General features: G+C 44.3%; 3 protein-coding genes across 8 annotated transcripts in view; 2 read left to right on the forward strand and 1 right to left on the reverse strand.

The window, feature by feature from the left end:
- The window catches only part of RHPN2 (rhophilin Rho GTPase binding protein 2), a 58,660-nt gene extending 45,457 nt beyond the window's left edge, over positions 1 to 13,203 (forward strand). Inside the window, exons 12-15 of the mRNA XM_036834258.1 lie at positions 3,919 to 3,995; positions 6,373 to 6,519; positions 6,830 to 6,985; positions 12,370 to 13,203. Of these exons, the coding sequence (XP_036690153.1) occupies positions 3,919 to 3,995; positions 6,373 to 6,519; positions 6,830 to 6,985; positions 12,370 to 12,636 (647 nt within the window). The 3' untranslated portion in view covers positions 12,637 to 13,203. The remainder of the gene's footprint in view (positions 1 to 3,918; positions 3,996 to 6,372; positions 6,520 to 6,829; positions 6,986 to 12,369) is intronic.
- Positions 13,204 to 14,194: 991 nt separating this feature from the next.
- On the reverse strand, positions 14,195 to 17,040 carry FAAP24 (FA core complex associated protein 24). 4 transcript variants are annotated; one of them, XM_036834263.1, is made up of 5 exons: positions 16,965 to 17,040; positions 16,558 to 16,676; positions 16,305 to 16,444; positions 15,994 to 16,146; positions 14,195 to 15,247 (listed from the first exon to the last, which is right to left on the reverse strand). In XM_036834263.1, exons 2-5 carry the CDS (start codon positions 16,661 to 16,663, stop codon positions 14,999 to 15,001), a joined length of 648 nt encoding a protein of 215 aa, XP_036690158.1. In that variant the 5' UTR covers positions 16,664 to 16,676; positions 16,965 to 17,040; the 3' UTR covers positions 14,195 to 14,998. The 4 variants fall into 4 exon arrangements, with proteins under 4 accessions (XP_036690158.1, XP_036690155.1, XP_036690154.1 ...); XM_036834260.1 differs by having other exon boundaries at positions 14,195 to 15,585; positions 16,865 to 17,018; XM_036834259.1 differs by having other exon boundaries at positions 16,865 to 17,011.
- A 220-nt stretch (positions 17,041 to 17,260) lies between these two features.
- The window catches only part of CEP89 (centrosomal protein 89), a 77,105-nt gene continuing 72,215 nt past the window's right edge, over positions 17,261 to 22,150 (forward strand). For all 3 annotated transcript variants that reach the window (XM_036834431.1, XM_036834430.1, XM_036834432.1), the window contains exons 1-2: positions 17,261 to 17,397; positions 20,601 to 20,707. In XM_036834431.1, the coding sequence (XP_036690326.1) occupies positions 17,359 to 17,397; positions 20,601 to 20,707 (146 nt within the window). In that variant the 5' untranslated portion in view covers positions 17,261 to 17,358. The remainder of the gene's footprint in view (positions 17,398 to 20,600; positions 20,708 to 22,150) is intronic.

The raw sequence follows: 22,150 nt of genomic DNA on the forward strand, positions 1-22,150 counted from the left end.
CTCACCTCCTCATTCCCAGATCCAGGGCCTTCTTTATGGTCTTCGTCCTCGTTGACCCCTTGGTGGCAGCTGACCCCCTCCTGCCCCTCAACACGCCACCTATGGCGTCAGGGCCCTGCCACCTTGGTTCTTTCTGCCCTCACTTTCCTCTCCACCCTATTTGCTGACTGTCTTGCCCAAACCCACCTCCCCTCCTGTCATTCTTGAGGGTCTCCTCTCCCTGGTTTGCTTCCTCTAGATTCCTTAAAGTCTCACGACCTCCGCTCGGGTTCCAGCCACCACCGCTAGTCAGGAGACCCCAAGAACTGCCTTTCGCCTCGTCGTTTTCCCTACGCTCCATACCCACCCACATGCCACCTGCGTTCTGGAAAACTGCGCTTTGCTATCTGTCTTTTACCTCCGGCTCCATAGTTTGAAAGCCACCTGCATCCTTATTCCTGCTCCAAGGCTTGATCTTTACCCTGTTTTCTCCGTTTTCTTTCTTTTTTTTTTCCCCCAGACAAAAATTATTTTTATTACGAAACAAGAAGTAAAATTTTCACTGATACAATGGATCCAGGGGATGCAGGGAAAAGTTTTTACTTTGGCAGAGAAAATTTCTTCAAAATCTAGTTCATCGTGTCTGTGTGTGAGTGTGTGTGTGGTGAGAACACTTAAGATCTACCCTCAAGTATACAATATAGTGTTGTTACAGTCACCGTACTGTGTTAGACCTCTAGAACTTACTCATCCTGCATAACTGAAACTCTGTACCCTTTCACCAACATTTCCTCACAGCACCCACCCCCCACTGCCCCCGGCACCCGCCATTCTGCTCTCTGCTTCTATGAGTTTGACTTTATTTATTTATTTATTATTTTTTATTGTATGAGTTTCAGGTGTACAGCATTATAATTCAACATCTGTATACACTACAGAGTGATCACCACCACAAGTCTAGTAACCATCCATCACCGTAGAGTTGACCCTCTTCACCCATTTTGCCCATCCCTCCCCCGCAAACCCCTCTGGTAACCACAAATCTGTTCTCTGTATCTATGAGTTTGTTTTTGTTTTGTTTGTTCATTTGTTTTTGGGGATTTTTTTAGATTCCAATCATGTGGTGTTTTTTTTTCCTCTATCTGACTTATTTCACTTAACATAATATCCTCAAGGTCCATCCATTTAGTTGGAAGTCACAGGATTTCATTCTTTTTTTTTTTTTTGTCTAAGTAGTATTCCATTGTATATATATACCACATCTTCTTTACCTGTTCATCCGTCTGTGGACACTTAGGTTGTTTCCATATCTTGGCTATTGCTAACAATGCTGCAGTGAACATAGGGGTGCATGTATCTTTTAGAATTAGTGTTTCATGTTGTTCAGATAAATACCCGGAAGTGGAATAGCTGGGTCATATGAACTATGCTTACCTTTTTGAGGAATCTCCATACTGTTTTTCCATAGTGGCTGCACCAATTTACAGTCCCACCCACAGTGTACGAGGGTTCCCTTTTTTCCACATCCTCTCCAACATTTGTTATTTCTTGTCTTTTTGATAATAGCCAATTATAATAGCCAATGAGGTGATATCTCATTGTAGTTTTGATTTACATTTTCCTAATAATTAGTGGTGTTTTATGTGCCTGTTGGCCATTTTCTTGGAAAAATGCCTATTCAGACCCTCTGCCCATTTTTTAATTGAGTTGTTTGTTTTTTTGTTGTTGAGTTGTATGTTGAGTTGTATGTGTTCTTTATATACTTTGGATAGTAACTCCTTATCACATATATAATTTGCAACTGTCTTCTCCCATTCAGTAAATTGCCTTTTCATTCTGATGATAGCTCCCATCACTGTGCAGAAGCTTTTTAGTTTGATGTAGTCCCATTTGTTTGTTTTTGCTTTTGTTTCCCTTGCCTTTGGAGTCAGATCCCCAAAAATATCAGTAAGAACAATGTCACTGAGGTTTCCGCCTATGTTTTCTTCTAGGAATTATATGGTTTTAGGTCTTACATTCAAGTCTTTACTCCATGTTGAGTTAATTTTTGTGTATGGTGTAAGATAGTGATCTAGTTTCATTGTTTTGCATGTGGCTGTTTAGTTTTCCCAGCACCATTTATTGAAGAGACCATCCTTTTTCCATTGTCTGTTCTTTGCTTCTTGGTCATAAATTAATTGTTCATCTATGTGTGGGTTTATTTCTGGGTTCTCAGGTCTGTTCCATTGATCTGTGTGTCTGTTTTTGTGCCCTTTCCATACTGTTTTGATTACTGTAGCTTCATAGTATAGTTGAAATCAGGGAGCATGATACCTCCAGCTTTGTTCTTCTTTCTCAAGATTGTTTTGGCTATTCGGGATCTTTTGTGGTTCCATACAAATTTTAGAATTATTTGTTCTAGTTTTGTGAAATATGCCATTGGATTTTTGATAGGGATTGCATTGAATCAGTAGATTGCTTTGGGTATTATGGCCATTTTAACAATATTAATTTTTCCAATCCACAAACATGGAATTATCTTTCCATTTATTTGTGTCTTCTTCAATTTCCTTCATGAATGTCCTATAGTTTTCAGTGTAGAGGTCTTTCACTTCCTTGGGTAAATTTATTCCTAGGTGTTTTATTATTTTTGATGCAATTGTAAATTGGATTGTCTTAATTTCTCTTTCTGATAGTTTGTTATTAGTGTATGGAAATGCCATGAATTTCTGTATATTGATTTTTTATCCTGCAGCTTTACTGAATCATTCATTAGTTCTAACAGTCTTTTGGTGAAGTCTGTAGGGTTCTCTGTAAGTAGGATTATGTCATCTGTAAATTGTGTCAGTTTTACTATTGATTTGGATGCCTTAACTTCTTTTTCTTGACTAATTGCTATGACTAGGACTTCCAATACTATGAGGAATAAAAATGGTAAGAGTGGGCATCCTTGTCTTGTTCCTGATCTTAGAGGAAAAGTTTTCAAGGCTTGTCGTATATGGCCTTTATTATGTTGAGATTTGTTCCCTCTATACCCCCTTCATTGAGGGTTTTTATCATAAATAGATTTGAAGAGTTTGGCCGTTTCAGATTCCACATGTAAGTGAGATCTCGCTCTCCAGTACTATGAGGGTGATACTAGTATCACCCTCATCTTAAAGATGAGGCAATGGAGGCTTAGAGAGATCAAAGTCTTTGTTCCAGGTGACCAAGCTGGTTGGTGGAAACAGGAGTGGTGCTCAGGGATTCTCCTTCATGGACACAGGCCACTTCCCTGGCCCCCTTGTCCACACAGTAGAGACAACCTCCACAGAGGGAGGGAGATGCACAGCTCCTGGCGAGGCTGTCTGGGGGTGGTGGCACCACTCTTGCAGTGGATGAGTAACCTGTCTGAGCCCAATGCTGTGTGAAGCAGTTTGTCTGTAAGAAACCACAGGGCCGTCCCGTGAATACAGGGGTGTGTCAGTCTTCTTGGCAGTGCCGGTCTTCTTCCCCATATTTTCTTTTTATACTGTTGTTCATGTATACTTAGCCTGCACTGGGATCCTTTGTTAGACACTGACTAGCCTCATGGGAAGGGTTGGCTTGAGCCTGCCATGAATATGATAGTGGAGATTTGGCAAACCCACTTCTCACTGTGAAATCCTCGCATCACACAATACTGAAGAGAGGAAGCTCATCTCTCCCGAAACTGTGCTGAAAGCATGGTATTTCCATAACAGCCACACCTGAAAGGGAGGTTACTTCTCAGTAGGATTTTATGAATACCAGAGGATGTCCCCTAGAATACAAATAAGCTCCTCGAAGGCAGGGAATTTGTCTTATTGTCACTACTCTGTCCCAGCCCCAGAGTGGGATATAGCTCATAGTAGATACCCAAATGGAGTTAGCCCTGAGTTTTCAAGGATAACTTTCAATTACAGAAACATTTATGCTTTTACTTTTAATCTTCTTTTCCAGCTAAAACTGAGCGAGAGGTTGAAATTATACCGCCACAGTTCTCCAAGGTGACAGTAACAGACTTCTTCCAGAAGCTGGTATGTTGAACATTTATTTCATAATGACTTGAGGGGAAAGCTTTTCTATAAGTTGCAAGTATGTAAAAGGCTACTTTTAGATGTTTTTGATTTTTAATTAGAGATGTGATATAAGATGATTTAAATTAAGATAATTTTAAAAAGATCATTTTATCTTAAATGTATTGGATCTTTTAGAGAAAATGGCAATTAACATTCTGGTATGACTTTGTAGCACGTATTGTCCCAGATGGTATCATTAGTCTCGGAGCAGGGCCGAATGAAATCTGTAAGGACAATGAGGCATCATTTCCTTTGGCTTTCAAAAGTTCCTGGTTCAGCCTTCAGCTCCTACAGCTAATGATGCTCTATTCCAAAGGGCCCTTTATCTGTGTTTTCGGCTAATAAGAGATCCTTTGGCTTTCAAAAGTTCCTGATTCAGCCTTCAGCTCCTACAGCTAATGATGCTCTATTCCAAAGGGCCCTTTATCTGTGTTTTCGGCTAATAAGAGATCCTTTGGCTTTCAAAAGTTCCTGATTCAGCCTTCAGCTCCTACAGCTAATGATGCTCTGTTCCAAAGGGCCCTTTATCTGTGTTTTCGGCTAATAAGAGATCCTTTGGCTTTCAAAAGTTCCTGATTCAGCCTTCAGCTCCTACAGCTAATGATGCTCTATTCCAAAGGGCCCTTTATCTGTGTTTTCGGCTAATAAGAGATCCTTTGGCTTTCAAAAGTTCCTGATTCAGCCTTCAGCTCCTACAGCTAATGATGCTCTATTCCAAAGGGCCCTTTATCTGTGTTTTCGGCTAATAAGAGATCCTTTGGCTTTCAAAAGTTCCTGATTCAGCCTTCAGCTCCTACAGCTAATGATGCTCTATTCCAAAGGGCCCTTTATCTGTGTTTTCGGCTAATAAGAGATCCTTTGGCTTTCAAAAGTTCCTGATTCAGCCTTCAGCTCCTACAGCTAATGATGCTCTATTCCAAAGGGCCCTTTATCTGTGTTTTCGGCTAATAAGAGATCCTTTGGCTTTCAAAAGTTCCTGATTCAGCCTTCAGCTCCTACAGCTAATGATGCTCTATTCCAAAGGGCCCTTTATCTGTGTTTTCGGCTAATAAGAGATCCTTTGGCTTTCAAAAGTTCCTGATTCAGCCTTCAGCTCCTACAGCTAATGATGCTCTATTCCAAAGGGCCCTTTATCTGTGTTTTCGGCTAATAAGAGATCCTTTGGCTTTCAAAGTTCCTGATTCAGCCTTCAGCTCCTACAGCTAATGATGCTCTATTCCAAAGGGCCCTTTATCTGTGTTTTCGGCTAATAAGAGATCCTTTGGCTTTCAAAAGTTCCTGATTCAGCCTTCAGCTCCTACAGCTAATGATGCTCTATTCCAAAGGGCCCTTTATCTGTGTTTTCGGCTAATAAGAGATCCTTTGGCTTTCAAAAGTTCCTGATTCAGCCTTCAGCTCCTACAGCTAATGATGCTCTATTCCAAAGGGCCCTTTATCTGTGTTTTCGGCTAATAAGAGATCCTTTGGCTTTCAAAAGTTCCTGATTCAGCCTTCAGCTCCTACAGCTAATGATGCTCTATTCCAAAGGGCCCTTTATCTGTGTTTTCGGCTAATAAGAGATCCTTTGGCTTTCAAAAGTTCCTGATTCAGCCTTCAGCTCCTACAGCTAATGATGCTCTGTTCCAAAGGGCCCTTTATCTGTGTTTTCGGCTAATAAGAGATCCTTTGGCTTTCAAAAGTTCCTGATTCAGCCTTCAGCTCCTACAGCTAATGATGCTCTATTCCAAAGGGCCCTTTATCTGTGTTTTCGGCTAATAAGAGATCCTTTGGCTTTCAAAAGTTCCTGATTCAGCCTTCAGCTCCTACAGCTAATGATGCTCTGTTCCAAAGGGCCCTTTATCTGTGTTTTCGGCTAATAAGAGATCCTTTGGCTTTCAAAAGTTCCTGATTCAGCCTTCAGCTCCTACAGCTAATGATGCTCTGTTCCAAAGGGCCCTTTATCTGTGTTTTCGGCTAATAAGAGATCCTTTGGCTTTCAAAAGTTCCTGATTCAGCCTTCAGCTCCTACAGCTAATGATGCTCTATTCCAAAGGGCCCTTTATCTGTGTTTTCGGCTAATAAGAGATCCTTTGGCTTTCAAAAGTTCCTGATTCAGCCTTCAGCTCCTACAGCTAATGATGCTCTGTTCCAAAGGGCCCTTTATCTGTGTTTTCGGCTAATAAGAGATCCTTTGGCTTTCAAAAGTTCCTGATTCAGCCTTCAGCTCCTACAGCTAATGATGCTCTGTTCCAAAGGGCCCTTTATCTGTGTTTTCGGCTAATAAGAGATCCTTTGGCTTTCAAAAGTTCCTGATTCAGCCTTCAGCTCCTACAGCTAATGATGCTCTGTTCCAAAGGGCCCTTTATCTGTGTTTTCGGCTAATAAGAGATGGACGCCTCCTCGAAGCATTCACTTCGCTGCAGAAGAAGGAGACTTGGGGTTCACCCTGAGAGGAAACTCCCCAGTTCAAGTCCACTTCCTGGATCCGTACTGCTCTGCTGCGGTAAGTGTGGACCCTTCTAAATTGGGAGCAAAACTCACTGGCATCTTTGCAGACAGTGAAACTGGTAAAATATAAAGAGAGCTGCCCAAACAAATGTACGTGGGTGATCCAATTTAGGGTTCCTCTGTGTAAAAGGCCTTGCTTTATGGGAAAGGCCTCTCATACCTTTCTTGCCCAAAGAGAAAAGGATTAATTTTTGCCTTCTTGAAGCAAACTTGTGCAGATAACTATTTTATTAATGAACTTGGGAACTGCTTTAGGGATCTGAATGAACAGAACATTGACCTTTATTTAAATCATACTTTCATAGGTGGCAGGAACCAAGGAGGGGGATTATATTGTTTCCATTCAAGACGTGGATTGTAAGTGGCTGACTGTGAGTGAGGTTATAAAGCTGCTGAAGAGCTTTGGCCAGAACGACATTGAAATGAAGGTCGTGAGCCTCCTGGATGCCACGTCGTCCATGGTGAGTGCTGATGCCCCCTGGCAGCAAATAGCGACGTGGAGTGAAGTCAGTGTGAGCCCAGCCCCAGAGGTCTTTATCCGGACCCCTGCCTCCTGCCTGCACTTGTAACGTGCCACAAATGACTGAACTCCTAAGCTCGTCGTCACTGGGACGTGCTCAACTTGGGTCAGAGAGATCACTGGAAAGCTTTTTTTTTTTAATCCTATAGATCAGCGGTCCCCAGCCTTTTTGGCACCAGGGACCGGTTTTGCGGAAGACACTTTTTCCACGGATGCGGGGTGGGGCGGGGGGGATGGTTCAGGCGGTAACGCCAGCGATGGGGAGCTGCAGATGGAGCTTTGCTCGCTCTCCCGCCACTCACCTCCTGCGGTGCGACCTGGTTCCTAACAGGCTGTGGACTGGTACCGGTCCACGGCCCAGGGGTTGGGACCCCTGCTATGGATAAAAGAACCAATTGATTTATTTTTCTGGTTAAATTCTTTTCAATTGCAAAAGTAGTACATACTCATGGTTAAAAAAAATACTGAATTGATACAGAAGGGCTTGAGATGATGTGTGGAAGATGCTCTCCACATGTCCGAGACAGTGTTAGCTGTTTCCTGTGAGATCTTGGGAAGCGTCTGAGCCTGTGCAAGTCCATGTGCACAGTTACATCCCTTTGTTTCCCCAAGTCGGAGGAATTGTGGCATACGCACTCTTCTGTGCTTGCTGCATTCAATTATGTACCTTGGACTCTTCCCTCTAGAACAGTGTGTGTTTATTCATTCAACAAATATTGATTGGGCATCAACTGTGTGCCAGGCCCTTCTCAGGTGTTGGAGCTACAGCTGGAATTAGACAGATAAGGTCCCTGCCCCCACAAAGCTGGCACTAAATAAGCAATAAGTGGTTGTGATTTTGGGTAAGTGCTGTAAAGGAAATAAAATGTGTAATGTGCTAGAATGACTGAAGCTGGGAGGGGCTCCTGAGCAGGGCTTGCCCTGAGGCTTGAGTGACAGGAGGAACCAGCCATGTGAAGAGGTACAAGAAGAGCACGTGGGCAGGGGCACCCACAGGCGCAGAGACCAGACCCTGTGGCAGGAATGAGCTTCACCTGCTAGAGGAACTAAAAGAAGGCCTTTCGGCCGGAGCATCTTGACACGGGCCAGAGTGGCGGGAAATGCGGTGGGAGGGAGGCAGGGCTTCATCGGCAGTGGAGGGAGTTTGAAACCTTTTGAGACTGGGAGTGACGTGGCATGATGTTTATTTTAGAAGGTCGTCTTGCTGTCTGGAGGCCAGCCGGGTGGCCGCAGAGCAAGCTGGCTGTGGCAGTCACCCAGGCCAGTGACGTTAGCACCATCCCACTAGGGGGTGACAGTGGAGGTGGAGAGAGGTGGGTGCACCTGAGACGTAATTTGGATATAGAGCTCATGGATTTGTAGATGATTTGTATAAAAAAGATGCGGGAACGAGAGAGGACTGCACAGGTTTTGGCTTGAACTACTGCGTCATTTTTCTTAATGACGGGAGACGGGGCAAGGGTGAGGGAGGCAGCGGAGAGAGAAAAACAAGTGTTGTGTGTGGTTCGCGTGCCATTAGGCATCTGGATGTAAAGGTAAAGTAGGCAGCTGGGTGTTCAGATCTTCAGTTCAAGGCAAATGTCAGCCTAGAACTAAATATTTGAGGATCATCAGCACAGAGATGATATTTAAAGATGTAAGATACTAAACGAAATTACCCTCGAGGGGTCGAGGGTGGAGGACTCAGCCCTGAGAGACACCACAAGCGTCTGGAGGTCAGTCAGAAGAGAAGTAGGTGCGAAGGGGAGTGCAGACAGGTGGGATAAAGAGGAGCTTCTGAAACCAAGAGAAGAAAATCCTGCCCGGAAAGAGTGGTGGTTTGTGTTGAATACAGTTAAGAGATGGAGAATGAGGGAAGCAGAGCCGTGTCTGTTATATTTGGCAGCAGGACAAAAGGACACTTTTCATGGGGAAATGGCAACAGAACTCAGACTTAGAGAGGGTTGGAGAGTGAATGATTGTGTGATTCCATTGGTAAGAAATGTCCAGAATAGGCAAACCCATGGAAACAGAATGTAGGTTAGTGGTTGGTTGCCAGGGGCTGGGGCGTCGGGGAATGGGGAGTAACAGCTGGTGGGACAGGGTTTCTTTTTTTTTTTTTTCCTTCTTTTTTGGTTGCACCACACAGCTTGCAGGCTCTTAGTTCCCCGACCAGGTATCGAACCCACACCCCCTGCAGTGGAAGCACAGAGTTCTAACCACCAGACCACCAGGGAAGTCCCCAGGGTTTCTTTTGGAGGGGGGTGGGAATGTTCTGAAATTCGGTAGTATTAGTGGTTGCACAACTCTGTGAATATACTAAAAACCACTGGATTGTATTAAAATGGTGAATTTTATGGTATGTGAATTATAACTCAATTAGAAAAAAGAAGATAAAGTAGTCAAGGGACTCACATTGCATCTTGGGAGAAGGGATCATGAAAAATGGCACTTTTAGGGGTGGAATCCATAGCATTGCTAGACTAGTGATCAAGGTCTCAACCAGAAACAAAAGAATTTTGTCCAGAAAGTGGATAAATAAAAATGCTGCACTCTGGCCTGAGGGCTGGAGTCTATTAGGCACAGCCGGAGGACCTGCCGCTTTAGAGAGCGGCCCTGCCCCTGAAGAGACTGAAAGGCTTATCTGTTAGTCCTGTCACACTTTTGATTGAACCAGGCCAGTGAAGAATCTGATGTAGGGGTGAAAGCAAGGGTTCTGTATTCAGACTGCCTGCATTTGAATCCTGGCTTTCACCAGTTCCGTGACCTTGGGCATCAGAGACTTGCTCTGAGCCTCGGGAAAAATGGAGAAAACGGTGCGTAGCTGGGATACATTTCAGTTCATAATAGGTGTTAGAATAACCATGACATGGCTATTCTTTTCACCCAGCGTGGACTTTAGATAATTGAGCATTGGGTTTTTTTGTGTGTTTGTTAATTTTTTTTTCTATTAATTTTTATTGGAGTATAGTTGCTTTACAATGTTGTGTTAGTTTCTGCTGTACAGCAAAGTGAATCAGCTATATGTATACATACATCCCCTCTTTTTTGGATTTCCTTTCCATTTAGATCCCCACAAAGCATCGAGTAGAGTTCCTTGTGCTATACAGTAGGTTCTCATGAGTTATCTATTTTATACATAGTAGTGTATATACTATGTAGTATATATAGTAGTGTATATACTAATAGTATATATACTATTGTATATACAATCCCAATCTCCCAATTCATCCCACCCCCCTCTTCCCCCCTTGGTGTCCATACGTTTGTTCTCTATGTTTGTGTCTCTATTTCTGCTTTGCAGATAAGTTCATCTGTATCCTTTTTCTAGATTCCATATATAAGCGATATCATACAGTATTTGTTTTTCTGACTTACTTTACTTTGTATGACAGTCTCTAGGTCCATCCACGTCTCTGCAGATGGCACAATTTTGTTCCTTTTTATAGCTGAGTAATATTCCATTGTATGTATGTACCACATCTGCTTTATCCATTCCTCTGTTGATGGACAGTTAGGGTGCTTCAGTGTCCTGGCTATTGTAAATAGTGCTGCAGTGAACACTGGGGTGCATGTATCTTTTTGAATTATGGTTTTCTCTGGGTATATGCCCAGTAGTGGGATTGCTGGGTCATATGGTAGTTCTATTTTTAGTTTTTTAAGGAACCTCCACACTGTTCTCCATAGTGGCTGTATCAATTTACATTCCCACCAACAGTGTAAGAGGGTTCCCTTTTCTCCACACCCTCTCCAGCATTTATTGTTTGTAGATTTTTTGATGATGGCCATTCTGACCGGTGTGAGGTGATAACCTCATTGTAGTTTTGATTTGCATTTCTCTAATAATTAGTGATGTTGAGCCTCTTTTCATGTGTTTGTTGGTCAGCTGCATGTCTTCTTTGGAGAAATGTCTATTTAGGTCTTCCACCCATTTGTTGACTGGGTTGTTTTTTTGATATTGAGCTGTATGAGCTATTTTTTGGAGATTAATCCCTTGTCAGTTGCTTTGTTGGCAAGTATTTTCTCCCATTCTGAGGGTTGTTTTTTCGTCTTGTTTATGGTTTCCTTTGCTGTGAGCACTGTTTTTAACTGCTGAGCCTCTTCTTCAAACAAAAGCAAATCATGGGAACAATAAAGCCCAGTGCTCTGGCTGAATTGGTTGCCTGCTCCCCCACTCTCCCTGGATTACGGTGGGGATCCCTAGTACCTCTCCATGGAGCACATTCTGACTACCACTGATGTCGTGGAAAGAATCCCAGGCTTGGAATCAAAGACCTGGAATCAGGCCCTGCCTGCTGTTTAAAAGCTGTTTGACCTTCAGTAGGCTTCATGGTCCTCAGCTGTATAATCTAAGATTTAGATGAGTGCAGTGGTTTCCAGCTGTGCTCCATAAAGCCCTGAGAGTGTCAGAGAGGCGCCCCAGGAAGATTTGGGGACTGGGTAGTAGGGTAGTGGCGTGCTGGATGAGGACAGGAAACAGGTGAATGAGAGGAAGGGAGCAGAGATATTGCGGTGGTAGCTGGGAGGGGGACGTAGGGGTAAAGGAAAGTTTTTCAGAGGTGTGTGTGTTGATAGCACAGTTAGCGTGTGTGCAGATGGGAAAGGTTTAGGAGACAGGAGAGCAGAAAGGAGGGGATACCTGGAGGAGAGAGGGAGTGAGAGGGTCCAGGCACTTGGGAGGGCATGTCTTTAAACTGGTGAAATAAGCATAACTTAATGGTTAAAATGGTAAATTTGATGTTATGTTTATTTCACGTTTAAAAAATTGGAAAAATTTAATATCCTCATCACCATGGACCCTGTACTGTCTTTAAAGAGAATGAAGTTGATCTGTATCTGTTGGTGTGCGCTGAAATCCAGGATACAGTAAGTGAAGAAAGCAGGGTGCGGACCAGTGTGTGTAGTGTATTCTTAAGGAAAGACGAATGGTGATGTATACTTACACACATATCAATACCTGTATATGAATGTTATCTCTAAAAGTGTAACAGACAGTGGTTACCTCAGGGGAAGAGCCTGAAAGCCCAGGTAGGAGGGACACCTACTGTTCACCTCATGTATTTTCATATCATTGACCATGAGTATGTATTACTTTTTCAAATGTAATAACCTTAAAAGGTAGTGGTCTGTAGCCTAAATTGCTACTACTGAGTATATTCCTTAAGAATTGTCCTTGTTGTTAAGAACCTAATTCTATATAAGCGTTTGTCACTGAGTTTCAGAATTATGTCAATGTAATTTTAAAGAGGATGCTATGAGTGCAGAATCTGAATCTCAAACTTCTTCGCAATCGTTCCTCTGACATCTTGACTTCTAACACCTTTCTCTTTCCTCTTCTGTGTGCAGCATAGTAAATGTGCCACATACTCCGTGGGAATGCAGAAAACTTACTCCATGATCTGCTTAGCCATAGATGATGATGATAAAACTGATAAAACCAAGAAAATCTCGAAAAAGCTGTCCTTTTTGAGTTGGAGCACCAATAAGAACAGACAGAAGTCGGCGAGCACCTTGTGCCTCCCGTCGGTTGGGGTCAGGGTTGCGGGGCCTCCGGTCAAGAAGAAGCTCCCCTCTCCGTTCAGCCTTCTCACCTCCGACAGTTCTCTGTACTAACGTGAGGAAACAAAAGCGTTTCCCATGCTGACTGGGCCTTCGTATTTGTGCCATAGCGGAAAATTTCTAAATATTCTCAAATCCCATTTTCTCACAGCGTAAACCTACAATTGATATGTTTTTATGAATGACAGTAACAAGAAACCTCTAGAAATTTGTGGAAAACAAACTTATTAGGGGAGTCTCACCATATTGCTGCAAGTTATTTATTATATAAAGTATTGTAAATAGAATAATGTGGAAATATGGCTGTTTTTAACGACTGTAATTAAGACTCTTAGTTACTTACTATCAGAGTTAAATTAGGATTTCCTATACTGGTTCTATTTGTAAGTTTCCAGACTTGGGTGATTGATAGATAGATAATTCCTTAACTCAGAATTCAGATGACCCCAAATTAAGTCAGGGCAAGGGACCATAATGATAGACTTAAATTAGTGTTACTAAAAACTGTCCCAGGGGGCTTCCCTGGTGGCGCAGTGGTTGAGAGTCTGCCTGCCAATGCAGGGGACACGGGTTCGAGCCCTGGTCTGGGAAGATCCCACATGCCGCGGAGCAACTAGGCCCGTGAGCCACAATTACTGAGCCTGCGCGTCTGGAGCCTGTGCTCCGCAACGGGAGAGGCCGTGATACTGAGAGGCCCGCGCACCGCGATGAAGAGTGGCCCCCGCTTGCCGCAACTGGAGAAAGCCCTCGTACAGAAACGAAGACCCAACACAGCCAAAAAGAAAGAAAGAAAGAAAGAAAAGTGATGTGCTTAAATAAATACACTAAAAACAAACTGTCCCAAAGAGCTCCTTCCTAAGGGGAATTCATTAACCTAAAACAATAAGATTTTACTATTATTTCTAAATAATATGAATGCTGTTTCCAGAGAAAGTCTAGTGCCAAATTTGTCATGACTTATTAGATAAAAAACCATTTAGGAGCAACTTTTCTTCTATTTTATGTCATTTAAAAGTCGCTAACACAGTGGCAGTGTTAGATGAAGATGCTGTCTACAAGGTAGATAATATACTGTTTGATACTCAAAACACTTTTCATTTTGTTTAAAGTAGAAAGTACATAGTTGTATATTTTAAGAGTCTTTAAGAAGGGTTAAAAACATTGTATAAGGTCAGGATGTAAATGATTCAAGTTTAGAGCTCTATTTGACTTTTTAAAATGACATTCTTACCAGCTGATTTCTCTTGCTATACGTTGGATGACACTGTGACTCTAATTAGATTCACTGTTGGCATAGTACAAGTTATATAGCTTTTAAAAATATATCATTGACATGTAATTTTGAGAATTAACAAACGTAAATGTTTTCTAGTGTGTAATATCAAAAGGGAAGCAACCATATTTGGGAAAGTGTATCCATTGCCCTTAGGGCTATTTTTGTATAAATATTTACATAAACGCATTCATTTGCCTGAGTTAATGGTTTCCACTTTGATTTCTCTTTAATTCCCTCCTCTTTCAAATCATTTTTACCCTAATGCACAAAATGTTTTTATTGTATTTGATTTTTAAAAATTACTAACATTTCACAAAACAGGACTTAGCTTTCAAGTTATCTTAGTATCCCTGAAAACATATAGCCTCTTTAATTGTATTTATTTTTTGAATGAGCAGTTGTGCATTTTGATCCCCAGGCTCTCCTCTCTGGATGCAGCTGCCCCTGCCATTTTCCCGTGTCTCTTCCCATTGTTGGGCTATACATTGACAAACACATTCTTTCCCTCCCTCGCACACATTGGCTTTTTATTTTAAAATGGGAACTCTGGACTCCAGGCTTTCTGTGTTCAGAAGTCATGCTCAGTGATTACAAACTGTGCAGCTACCCGGAAGGGAGGGATGGAGGGAGAAAGGAAGAAAAAAGGCAGTACAATTGTTTGTTTACACTGGCAGCCACCCTCAAAGCACAGGTGTATTAAGACCAGACCTGAAGAACTGTGGCTCTGCCAGAAGGAACAAGGGGCTTATGGTACACAGTGCTTCATTCATTGTAGGTTTGTTTCCTTTAGACGGTCACATCCACCACCTTCCATGATACATACAGGTCAACGTCACACATTAAAATCTGCCCAAGCTGGCTTTTTGCTGAATCTTGAGAGAGTCCCTGTTTAAACCGACTCCCTTAGGAAGGTGTCCACCAGCCCTCTTCATGCTAGCAGGATGCAGGCAGTGCCATCTGGGGCACACTAACTGAAGTAAATGCCTGAGCCCAGAAAGCAGGGCAGGACAACTGGCAGGTGCCATTCAGGCCTCACTTCATCCTTCCCTAGTTTCTGTGAGAGGAAATATTGTTTCTTAATGTGAAAGAAAACAAGATCCTGTAGTTCGTGGTGTAAAGGAGATGCCGTGGGAAAAGCCATCACCTGGACTGGGTGAAGAACGCATGAATGTGCTGGGCCACTGATTGTCCAACCACCGGCTCCAGTTCTTGGATGGAAGCATTACTTAGTTGCTGGATACTTGGAAACCTCTGAAGCAGGAGAGGAGCTTTAACTTTCCCGACTCCTGGGATCTGTTGCACAGTTCGAAGGAGGGCTGGCTCAGAGATCAGAGCCCGTTTCTTCCTGAGAAAAGGGTTCTTACTGGGCTCTTTGGTTTGCTCTTGAACCTGAACCGAGATGAAAGGAAAAGCACATGACTGCCCTCTAGAAGACTGGAGGTTTCTTAAAGTTTTGTTTTGTGGAAATTTAGTTTTAGTTTTTCCATTTGGTTCAGCTTGATTCACCACTGCAAATATTCTCATATATACCACGAATATAATTTTTCAGGCATCAGTAAAATTATTAAAAGATGAACTATATGGAAAACCACTAGGTGAAAAAAAAACAACACATGAACTTGCAGACAGAAGTGCTGATGCTTAACAAAAGATACATGGCGGGACTTCCCTGGCAGTCCAGTGGTTAAGACTCTGCCCTTCCAATGTAGGGGGTGCAGGTTCGATCCCTGGTCGGGGAACAAAGATCCCACATGCCGCGTGGCCCGGCCGAAAAAAAAAAGAAAAAAGAAGATACGTGTGGATGAGGCGAAGAAGCTGTTGACAGTGTCCCCAGCCTAAGTGCAGAATAGTGCATGATGGAGTCATCACAGCCTGGGAGGCTAAAATCAGGTCTCCAACTTGTTTGCTTTGTTACATGCTTGCCTAGAAAGGGGGGCAAGCTCAGCTAGCTGCAGAGGCAGCTTCTGAACTTAAATTCCTCAAAAAGGTTTTAGAAACCAACCCAGTCACTGATAGAGATTGACCTGATGGGTTGTACCTATAATAAGGGCAGTTGTCAGAGTTAACAGGTCCAGGAAGGTCAGTCAAGAATCCTAACACAGGGCTATTGTGGAGGAGTAGGAATCAGTACTTACCAACTGGATAATGAGACAGGACGCTTCCGTCTGGCTGGCCACTGGAAGCAACACCATCCCAAGATCCAGCACAGTAAATTTCTGTACAGCTGCAAAGTACTGTTCACTCATCTGCGTTTTTTCAACTACTACAATCCCTTGAAGTTTACTGGACTTCAAAGAAAAAAAAAGACAGGAAACTATTTTGTAACAAAATTCCATTCAAGATTAAGAAGCTATCCAAGGGTGCTTGGAATGGCCAATGGTTTTATATAAATTATTCCAAGAGATAGAAGTCAATTTTCAATTTGTTTCGTTAATTCAGTACTTACATTTCTAACCCGAACAAGTCTCTTTCTGTAGCCATTTCCTGCCACCAAATCAGCTTCAGTGATATAAAGAATGCAGGATCTGCTAGACAAGTAAAAATCTACCGGTGTCAGTCCATCCTCAAAAACAAGTTTAATTTTTCCTGAAAATACAGACAAGAAAATAAGTTCCGTGAGCTTTGGATGAAAATAGGTGGAACGTTTTTAAAAAGTGGGGTGAGATGAGAGAGGGCTTTAGTAGAGGAAGCCCACCGACCTTGCATTCCCTGTGCCAGCTGCGACCCGCGCCATTTCTCATTGGCCACAATGTGCCCAAACGGCACGTGCATGGGGCCTGTGCCATCAGGGGTGTTCCCTTCCATCAGCGGCCTGGATCTAATGAGGGGAATACAAGAGGGCACTTGAGCAGGCTCTCCGGCACACGGCCCCGCATTCCACTCCCAGCCCGGGCCTCTTTGGCAGGAGCCCGTCTGCAGAGTGTTCTTTAAGAGGCTTGATTATTAGCCAAAGTCTAAGAACCAGGAGATTCCTGTCCTAGAAGCCGCGTCCCTCATTTGCGTCACCTGCCTGGCCCCTGACATTCCCGCGCCGTGGCTCCTCCATCCAGTCCTGGGCGGGGGCCGAGCCGGCCAGGACCCAGTTCTGGGTCTCCCGCGACATTACCTGCAGCGCTCCACTTCCGGGTTCTCTCCTGCGCGCTCTCCAAGTCCTTCATCCTGCCCGCCCTCTGCCTCCCCTGGCGTCTGATAGGCTATGGCCTCAGAGATCGACACGTGACTGGCCAATAAGAGAATGGACAGCGCATACAATTTCAGCCCTGGAGAGGATTTGAGAGGTACCGGCTGGTTGCCATGAGCGACGGGTGTGAAGTAACCTTCGCTCTGATTGGTCTTGGGAAAAGCAGAGCCAATGGCAGACGTGGTTGTTGCGAAGTCCGTTGCGTACAAAAGGCGTCTGGGGCTAGGCCAGCTGGAGGCGGCCCACTTTAGGGAGTGGTACTCGGCTCTGAGACCTGCTTGTCAGTCTAGTGCCGGTCAGGCCAACCCCCGCAGCAAGGATGCTCCTGGGGTTCCGGAGAGGTGGCAAGAGGCAGTTTGTAAGTATATCTGCGCCCGGGAGTTAAGCGGGAAGGGGTTGGGATTTGGGATGGAGGCAAGGTAGCGGCACAAGAGGAATTGGTTTTTCTTTCGAGAAGCCCGGAATTTTCGTGTTTGGAACACGGATCCTCTATCCCAGTGTCGGCCTCAGTCGATAGGACTCGCCCTGTCTCACCTGTAACTTTCGCTCCGGTGTCGGGGAGTTCACTCCTGCCGGCACAAACTTGCTCCACTACTGAATATTCCTCTGTGGGAAGTCATTCTTGATTCTTTCCTCCGCCACGCACCACGTACACCCCACCAGCAAGTTCCATAGATTCCACCCACCAAATGCATCTGGCAGCCGTCCCCGCTCCCACCCCGGCCTCCATCATCTACCTGGACTGCTGCAGCAGCTCCTCCCTATTTCTCGGTCTCCGTTCCTGCCCTTCCTCTAGGTCCGTTCTCCACAAAGCAGCCAAAGGGATTCTTTTAAAATGCAATTCTGATCGTGCCCACTGCCCACAAGTCACACACACAGACGTTCCAGCTCTTCCCACCTTTAGGTTTCTTCAGGCCTTTGTCTTTGCTCTTTCTTCTGTCTGGAATGCTTCCCTCCAGACCTTACCATGGCCACTCTGTCACTGCGGGCGCACACTTCCAGGCTCATTCTCTGACCCCTCCTCCTACTAGGAAGCTACTCAGTTACTTTAGTACCCTGATACCGACAATTCTTTGACATCCTCCCCTCTCCCCGTCTGTTGGTCCTACCAATGTCCTCATTGCTCTCTTTCCCAGCCCTAATTCCTGACTCCGTGATACTTCTTTGTATCCATTGCCCCCCACCCCAATGGCGTTGCTCCTGTCTTCCTTTTCCATACTTGCCTGGTGAAACCCCAGACCTACTTACATCCAGTTCTCCATAAACTTAATACGTTAAATGCAGAGAAAGCATTTTGACAAGGGTACTCCTGAACTCCGTTTCAGATCGGGATCAGAAAGCATGTCTGACTTGGCTTCCTGTTCTCAGCCCTATGACCTGCTGAAGTCATTTTAGACAGGTGGATGTTGAGAAGCAAGGAAGGCATAGTTGAAGCATATTTTTCCATTGCAATTTTGCTAACTCAGCATCTTTATTGAGGTTTTTATTGTGTTACTGAGTTCCTACTGTGTGTGTGCCAGATACCCACAATTGATTGACAGACTATGGCCCCAAAGGCTAAAGGGTAGACAAACCTATAAGTCATTCAACACAAAATGGTGAGGGAAAAAGTGCTGAAGAGGCATGTACCAGGGAAGGGGCAGCAAAGTCGGCCCAGAGAGTTGACCTGGGCCTTGGGAGGAGTAAGGAAATAGAATTCCAGGTGGAGAAAACAGCATGTACAAAAGTCTGACAAAGAGTCGTTTGCTATGTGGGAACAGGAAGGCAATTCTGAGCGCTACAGCATGTGTAGGGATGAGGAGGGCCCTCCAGAAAAGAATCTGGGGCCATTGATAGGAACCAACTGATAGCAGCCTTAGCAGCCTTCTGTGCCAGGAGAGGACATTTCTCTGTCAACCCGAGAGTTTTCATGCTGGGTTGAGATAGGATCATCCTGTGTTTTATTAGAGACTAGAGGCAGGAGAACCATAGTTAGGAAATGATTATCGTGGTACAGGGGAGAAATGTTCAGCATACTATGGGAGATTCACTCCATCAAATAAATAAATAAATAAATAAATAAATAAATAAATAAACAAAACTCACGAGGCCTTTTTGAAGGACCTTCTGGATGCCAGCCCCTGGGGATTCAAAGGTGAAGAAAAGCCTTGCTTGTCCTTGAGCATCTGCCAGGCAGTGGGGGATGGGGGAGGCGGCAGACAAGTGTATATCCTGGAGAATGGTGGGATACAGCAGTGGCTGCTCTGGAATACCTGCCCTTGGGGTTGGCCATGCACGTGGGACTGGGGTGGGGGTGGGAGGGCTGCAGAAGACATTTGGAAGGTCTGCTCATCCCTCACTCCTGAAGGATGCTCAGACCCCTGGCTCTTCCCCTTGGTTGCACCTTCCTTTCCGCCCCGGTACCTTTTGCCCACCCCAGCCTGATTAGTCTTCCCCGGGGCCACTTTCAGTGGGTGCTTCTCACTAGGTCACAAGATCTCCTTAGTCTGGTATCAAAACTCTTAAATGGAAACAGTCCCCACTCTGACTCCAGCTCATTTTTCTAGCCTCTCCAACTCAGATGCCTCTGTATTCCAGCGAACTGGAGTGCTTATTTCTAGAACACTGCCACTAACGTCTTGCTTCATTCCTTTGTTCCTGTTGCTCCCTCCTCCTGGAATGCCTTTCTGTCGCATTTCCCAAATGTGAGAGCGGTGGCCATCTTTGAAGACCCAGTCTAAATGCTCTGAGATTTTCTCCAACAGGACATCAGCGGTCCCCTTGCTGGCCCCTAGATCTGAAGGAGCCCTTCCCTCCCTGGGTCACCTCAGCACTTTGTCTTTACCTCTCCCGTGGCGCTTTCCATGATTCTGTGTTGTATTATAAATATCTGGGTGTTTCTCCTCTGTACTGTCCCTCCTTAAAGATGAGGACAAGGTTTCCTCATTGTCATGAAACACTGTCATGGCGTTTTGCCTCTAGTAGATACAAATGAATGGCTGGTGCACAGAAAATGAAGATTGGGCTACACTCAGAAACTTCTCAGGGCCTCCCAGTTGCCTAAAGCAGGGTTCTCCGACTTTCATTGTGTGTAAGAACTAGTTTTTGTTACCCTGCATCTTTGAGATAAGCTACCTAAAATCCTTATTAAGCCCCTACCAGGTGTTAGACAATGTGCTAAGTGCCAGAGTTCCAGGGTTGATAAACACAAGAAGGTTGCATTCTCTTAGGAAGCTTCCATCCGGCCGGGGGGGGCGGCAAGTGAGTAAGTAGGGTCATCAGGGGCAGTGCTGTGAGACCAGTTGGGGGTGCTGGAGAGTGGCTCTGCGGGGTGGTCAGGGAAGCTGTTCTGAGGAAGGAAGGACCAGAGGGTCCCCACCGAGGGCAGCTATACGGTGCTCCCTGCATGGGCACGTGTGCCTGGCCAGATGGGGCTTGAGGATGGCAGGGGGAGGAGTGGGCCTCCTGGTGTGACTAGATCCCTGGGTGACCAGTGCAGGTGTTCCCTCCCAGGCCCAGGGAGGTGTGGTCGCAGTCCCCAGAGATGATCCCATTGACCTCTGCTGGGTTTCATTTGTGCAGAAACGCATCATCCATGGCCTTCTCCCTGCAGCCAGCATCGCACCGAAGCCAGCTGTGCCCCGCACACCTCCTCCACGCAGCCCCAACCCCTCTCCAGAGAGACCAAGGTGAGTCTCAGGTGAGCAGGCACTGAGGTCACCCTGAGCTCAGCCACCAAGTGCTGGGTCCCGGGATTGTTCAGATGGGTAAGAAAATCACAAGGAGGGTGATTAGAATCATGTCCTTTGAAATACGTATCACGGTTCCATAACGAAGCACTTAATATGGTTTCTCCCTGGGATAATGGTCTGTGCCTTTCAGGTCTGTGGAGTTCTCACATGTCATAATTGAATACAATTTTTCAAAATATAAAACATTGAAGTGCAAATATTTAGATTGATAGTATGTTAAAAGGAATTTGAAATGTGCACATAATTTTCTTTTTAAACGCAAGTCTGCCTTTCAGAAGAACTGCTTTGCAGGAAGGAAGGAGAAGTGAGCTCGCTTGCCAGGGCCCGAGATTCCCCTATCCTTCAGTGCTCCTAACACACCAGAGAGCTGACTTCTTTTATACCTAAGACCCCTGCCTATGTCCTCCAAAATTTTAGGCGCAGGAGAATTTTAGACTTTCTTTTTAATCCATAAAATACATGGATACATGGCTTAACTGTTAACAATGAGAAATAATTTCACTCAAGGGTGGTACCTTCTTTTAGTGTTCTTTGAAACTGGAATATTGTATGCCTCCCGATAATAAACACTTTGAAATATTTTTAGTGTTTGTTTTTTCCTTCGGTACAATCTTGATAACAAGAATAGCCATTTATTAGTGTTTCCTCTGTGCCAAGGACTCTAGTCAGTGCTTAAGAAGCACTGTTTCATTTCATCCTCTCACCGATCCTGTGAGAGAGGTCCTGTTGGCATCTCTGTTTTGAGCTCAAGTGTTAGTCATTGGCCCAGAGTCTCACGGCTGGTGGGTGGTGGCATCGCTGCGATGGACTTGTAGGTCTGTCTGGCTCTTCAGTGTTTGTGTGAACAACCTTTAAGTTGTGTCATTAGAACTGAAATGTTTATGGAGCAGCAGTAGTGAGAGCGTTAGCTTCACATTCCATTATAAAGCAGAAAAACAAACAAAAGGCCACATCGTTTCGCGGCAAGCATGCCGTAGACTCGTTAGAAAATCTTTGTAGTCTCCTGTGTTTTCCAAAAATATATTTCTGGATTATAATCTTTATTAGCCCCAAATAATCAACATGGTTTTGGCAAATTTGACCCATTTCTAGGTTATTTTACTCTAAAAACTAACATTCAAATTAACCTCTGACATTATTCCACTTCGCGTCTAGTGTAATAGTGTAAGAATCTTCCAGCAATCACTTCTGTTTCCTCCTTCCCATCCTTTGCTACTGTCGTCATACGTTTTAATTCTATATGTTATAAACCCCACAATATGGTGTTCTTATTTTTGCTTCAGATAGTCTTTTATCTTTTCTAAAGCAGTTTTATTATATAATGGATGTACAATAAACTGCACATATTTAAATGAATAATTTGATGTTATGACATATGTT

Source organism: Balaenoptera musculus, chromosome 19 (assembly GCF_009873245.2).
Source record: "Balaenoptera musculus isolate JJ_BM4_2016_0621 chromosome 19, mBalMus1.pri.v3, whole genome shotgun sequence".
Lineage (NCBI taxonomy): Eukaryota > Metazoa > Chordata > Mammalia > Artiodactyla > Balaenopteridae > Balaenoptera > Balaenoptera musculus.

Excerpts from the sequence above, each read along its gene's own strand:
- FAAP24 (XM_036834260.1), bottom strand. The coding sequence starts at position 17,016 with ATGAAGGACTTGGAGAGCGCGCAGGAGAGAACCCGGAAGTGGAGCGCT. Across the intron at positions 16,677-16,864 it reads GAATGTCAGGGGCCAGGCAG|ATCCAGGCCGCTGATGGAAG; the intron begins GTGACGCAAATG and ends TCCCCTCATTAG. Across the intron at positions 15,586-15,993 it reads CCTGTCTCATTATCCAGTTG|GGATCGAACCTGCACCCCCT; the intron begins GTAAGTACTGAT and ends TTCCCCGACCAG.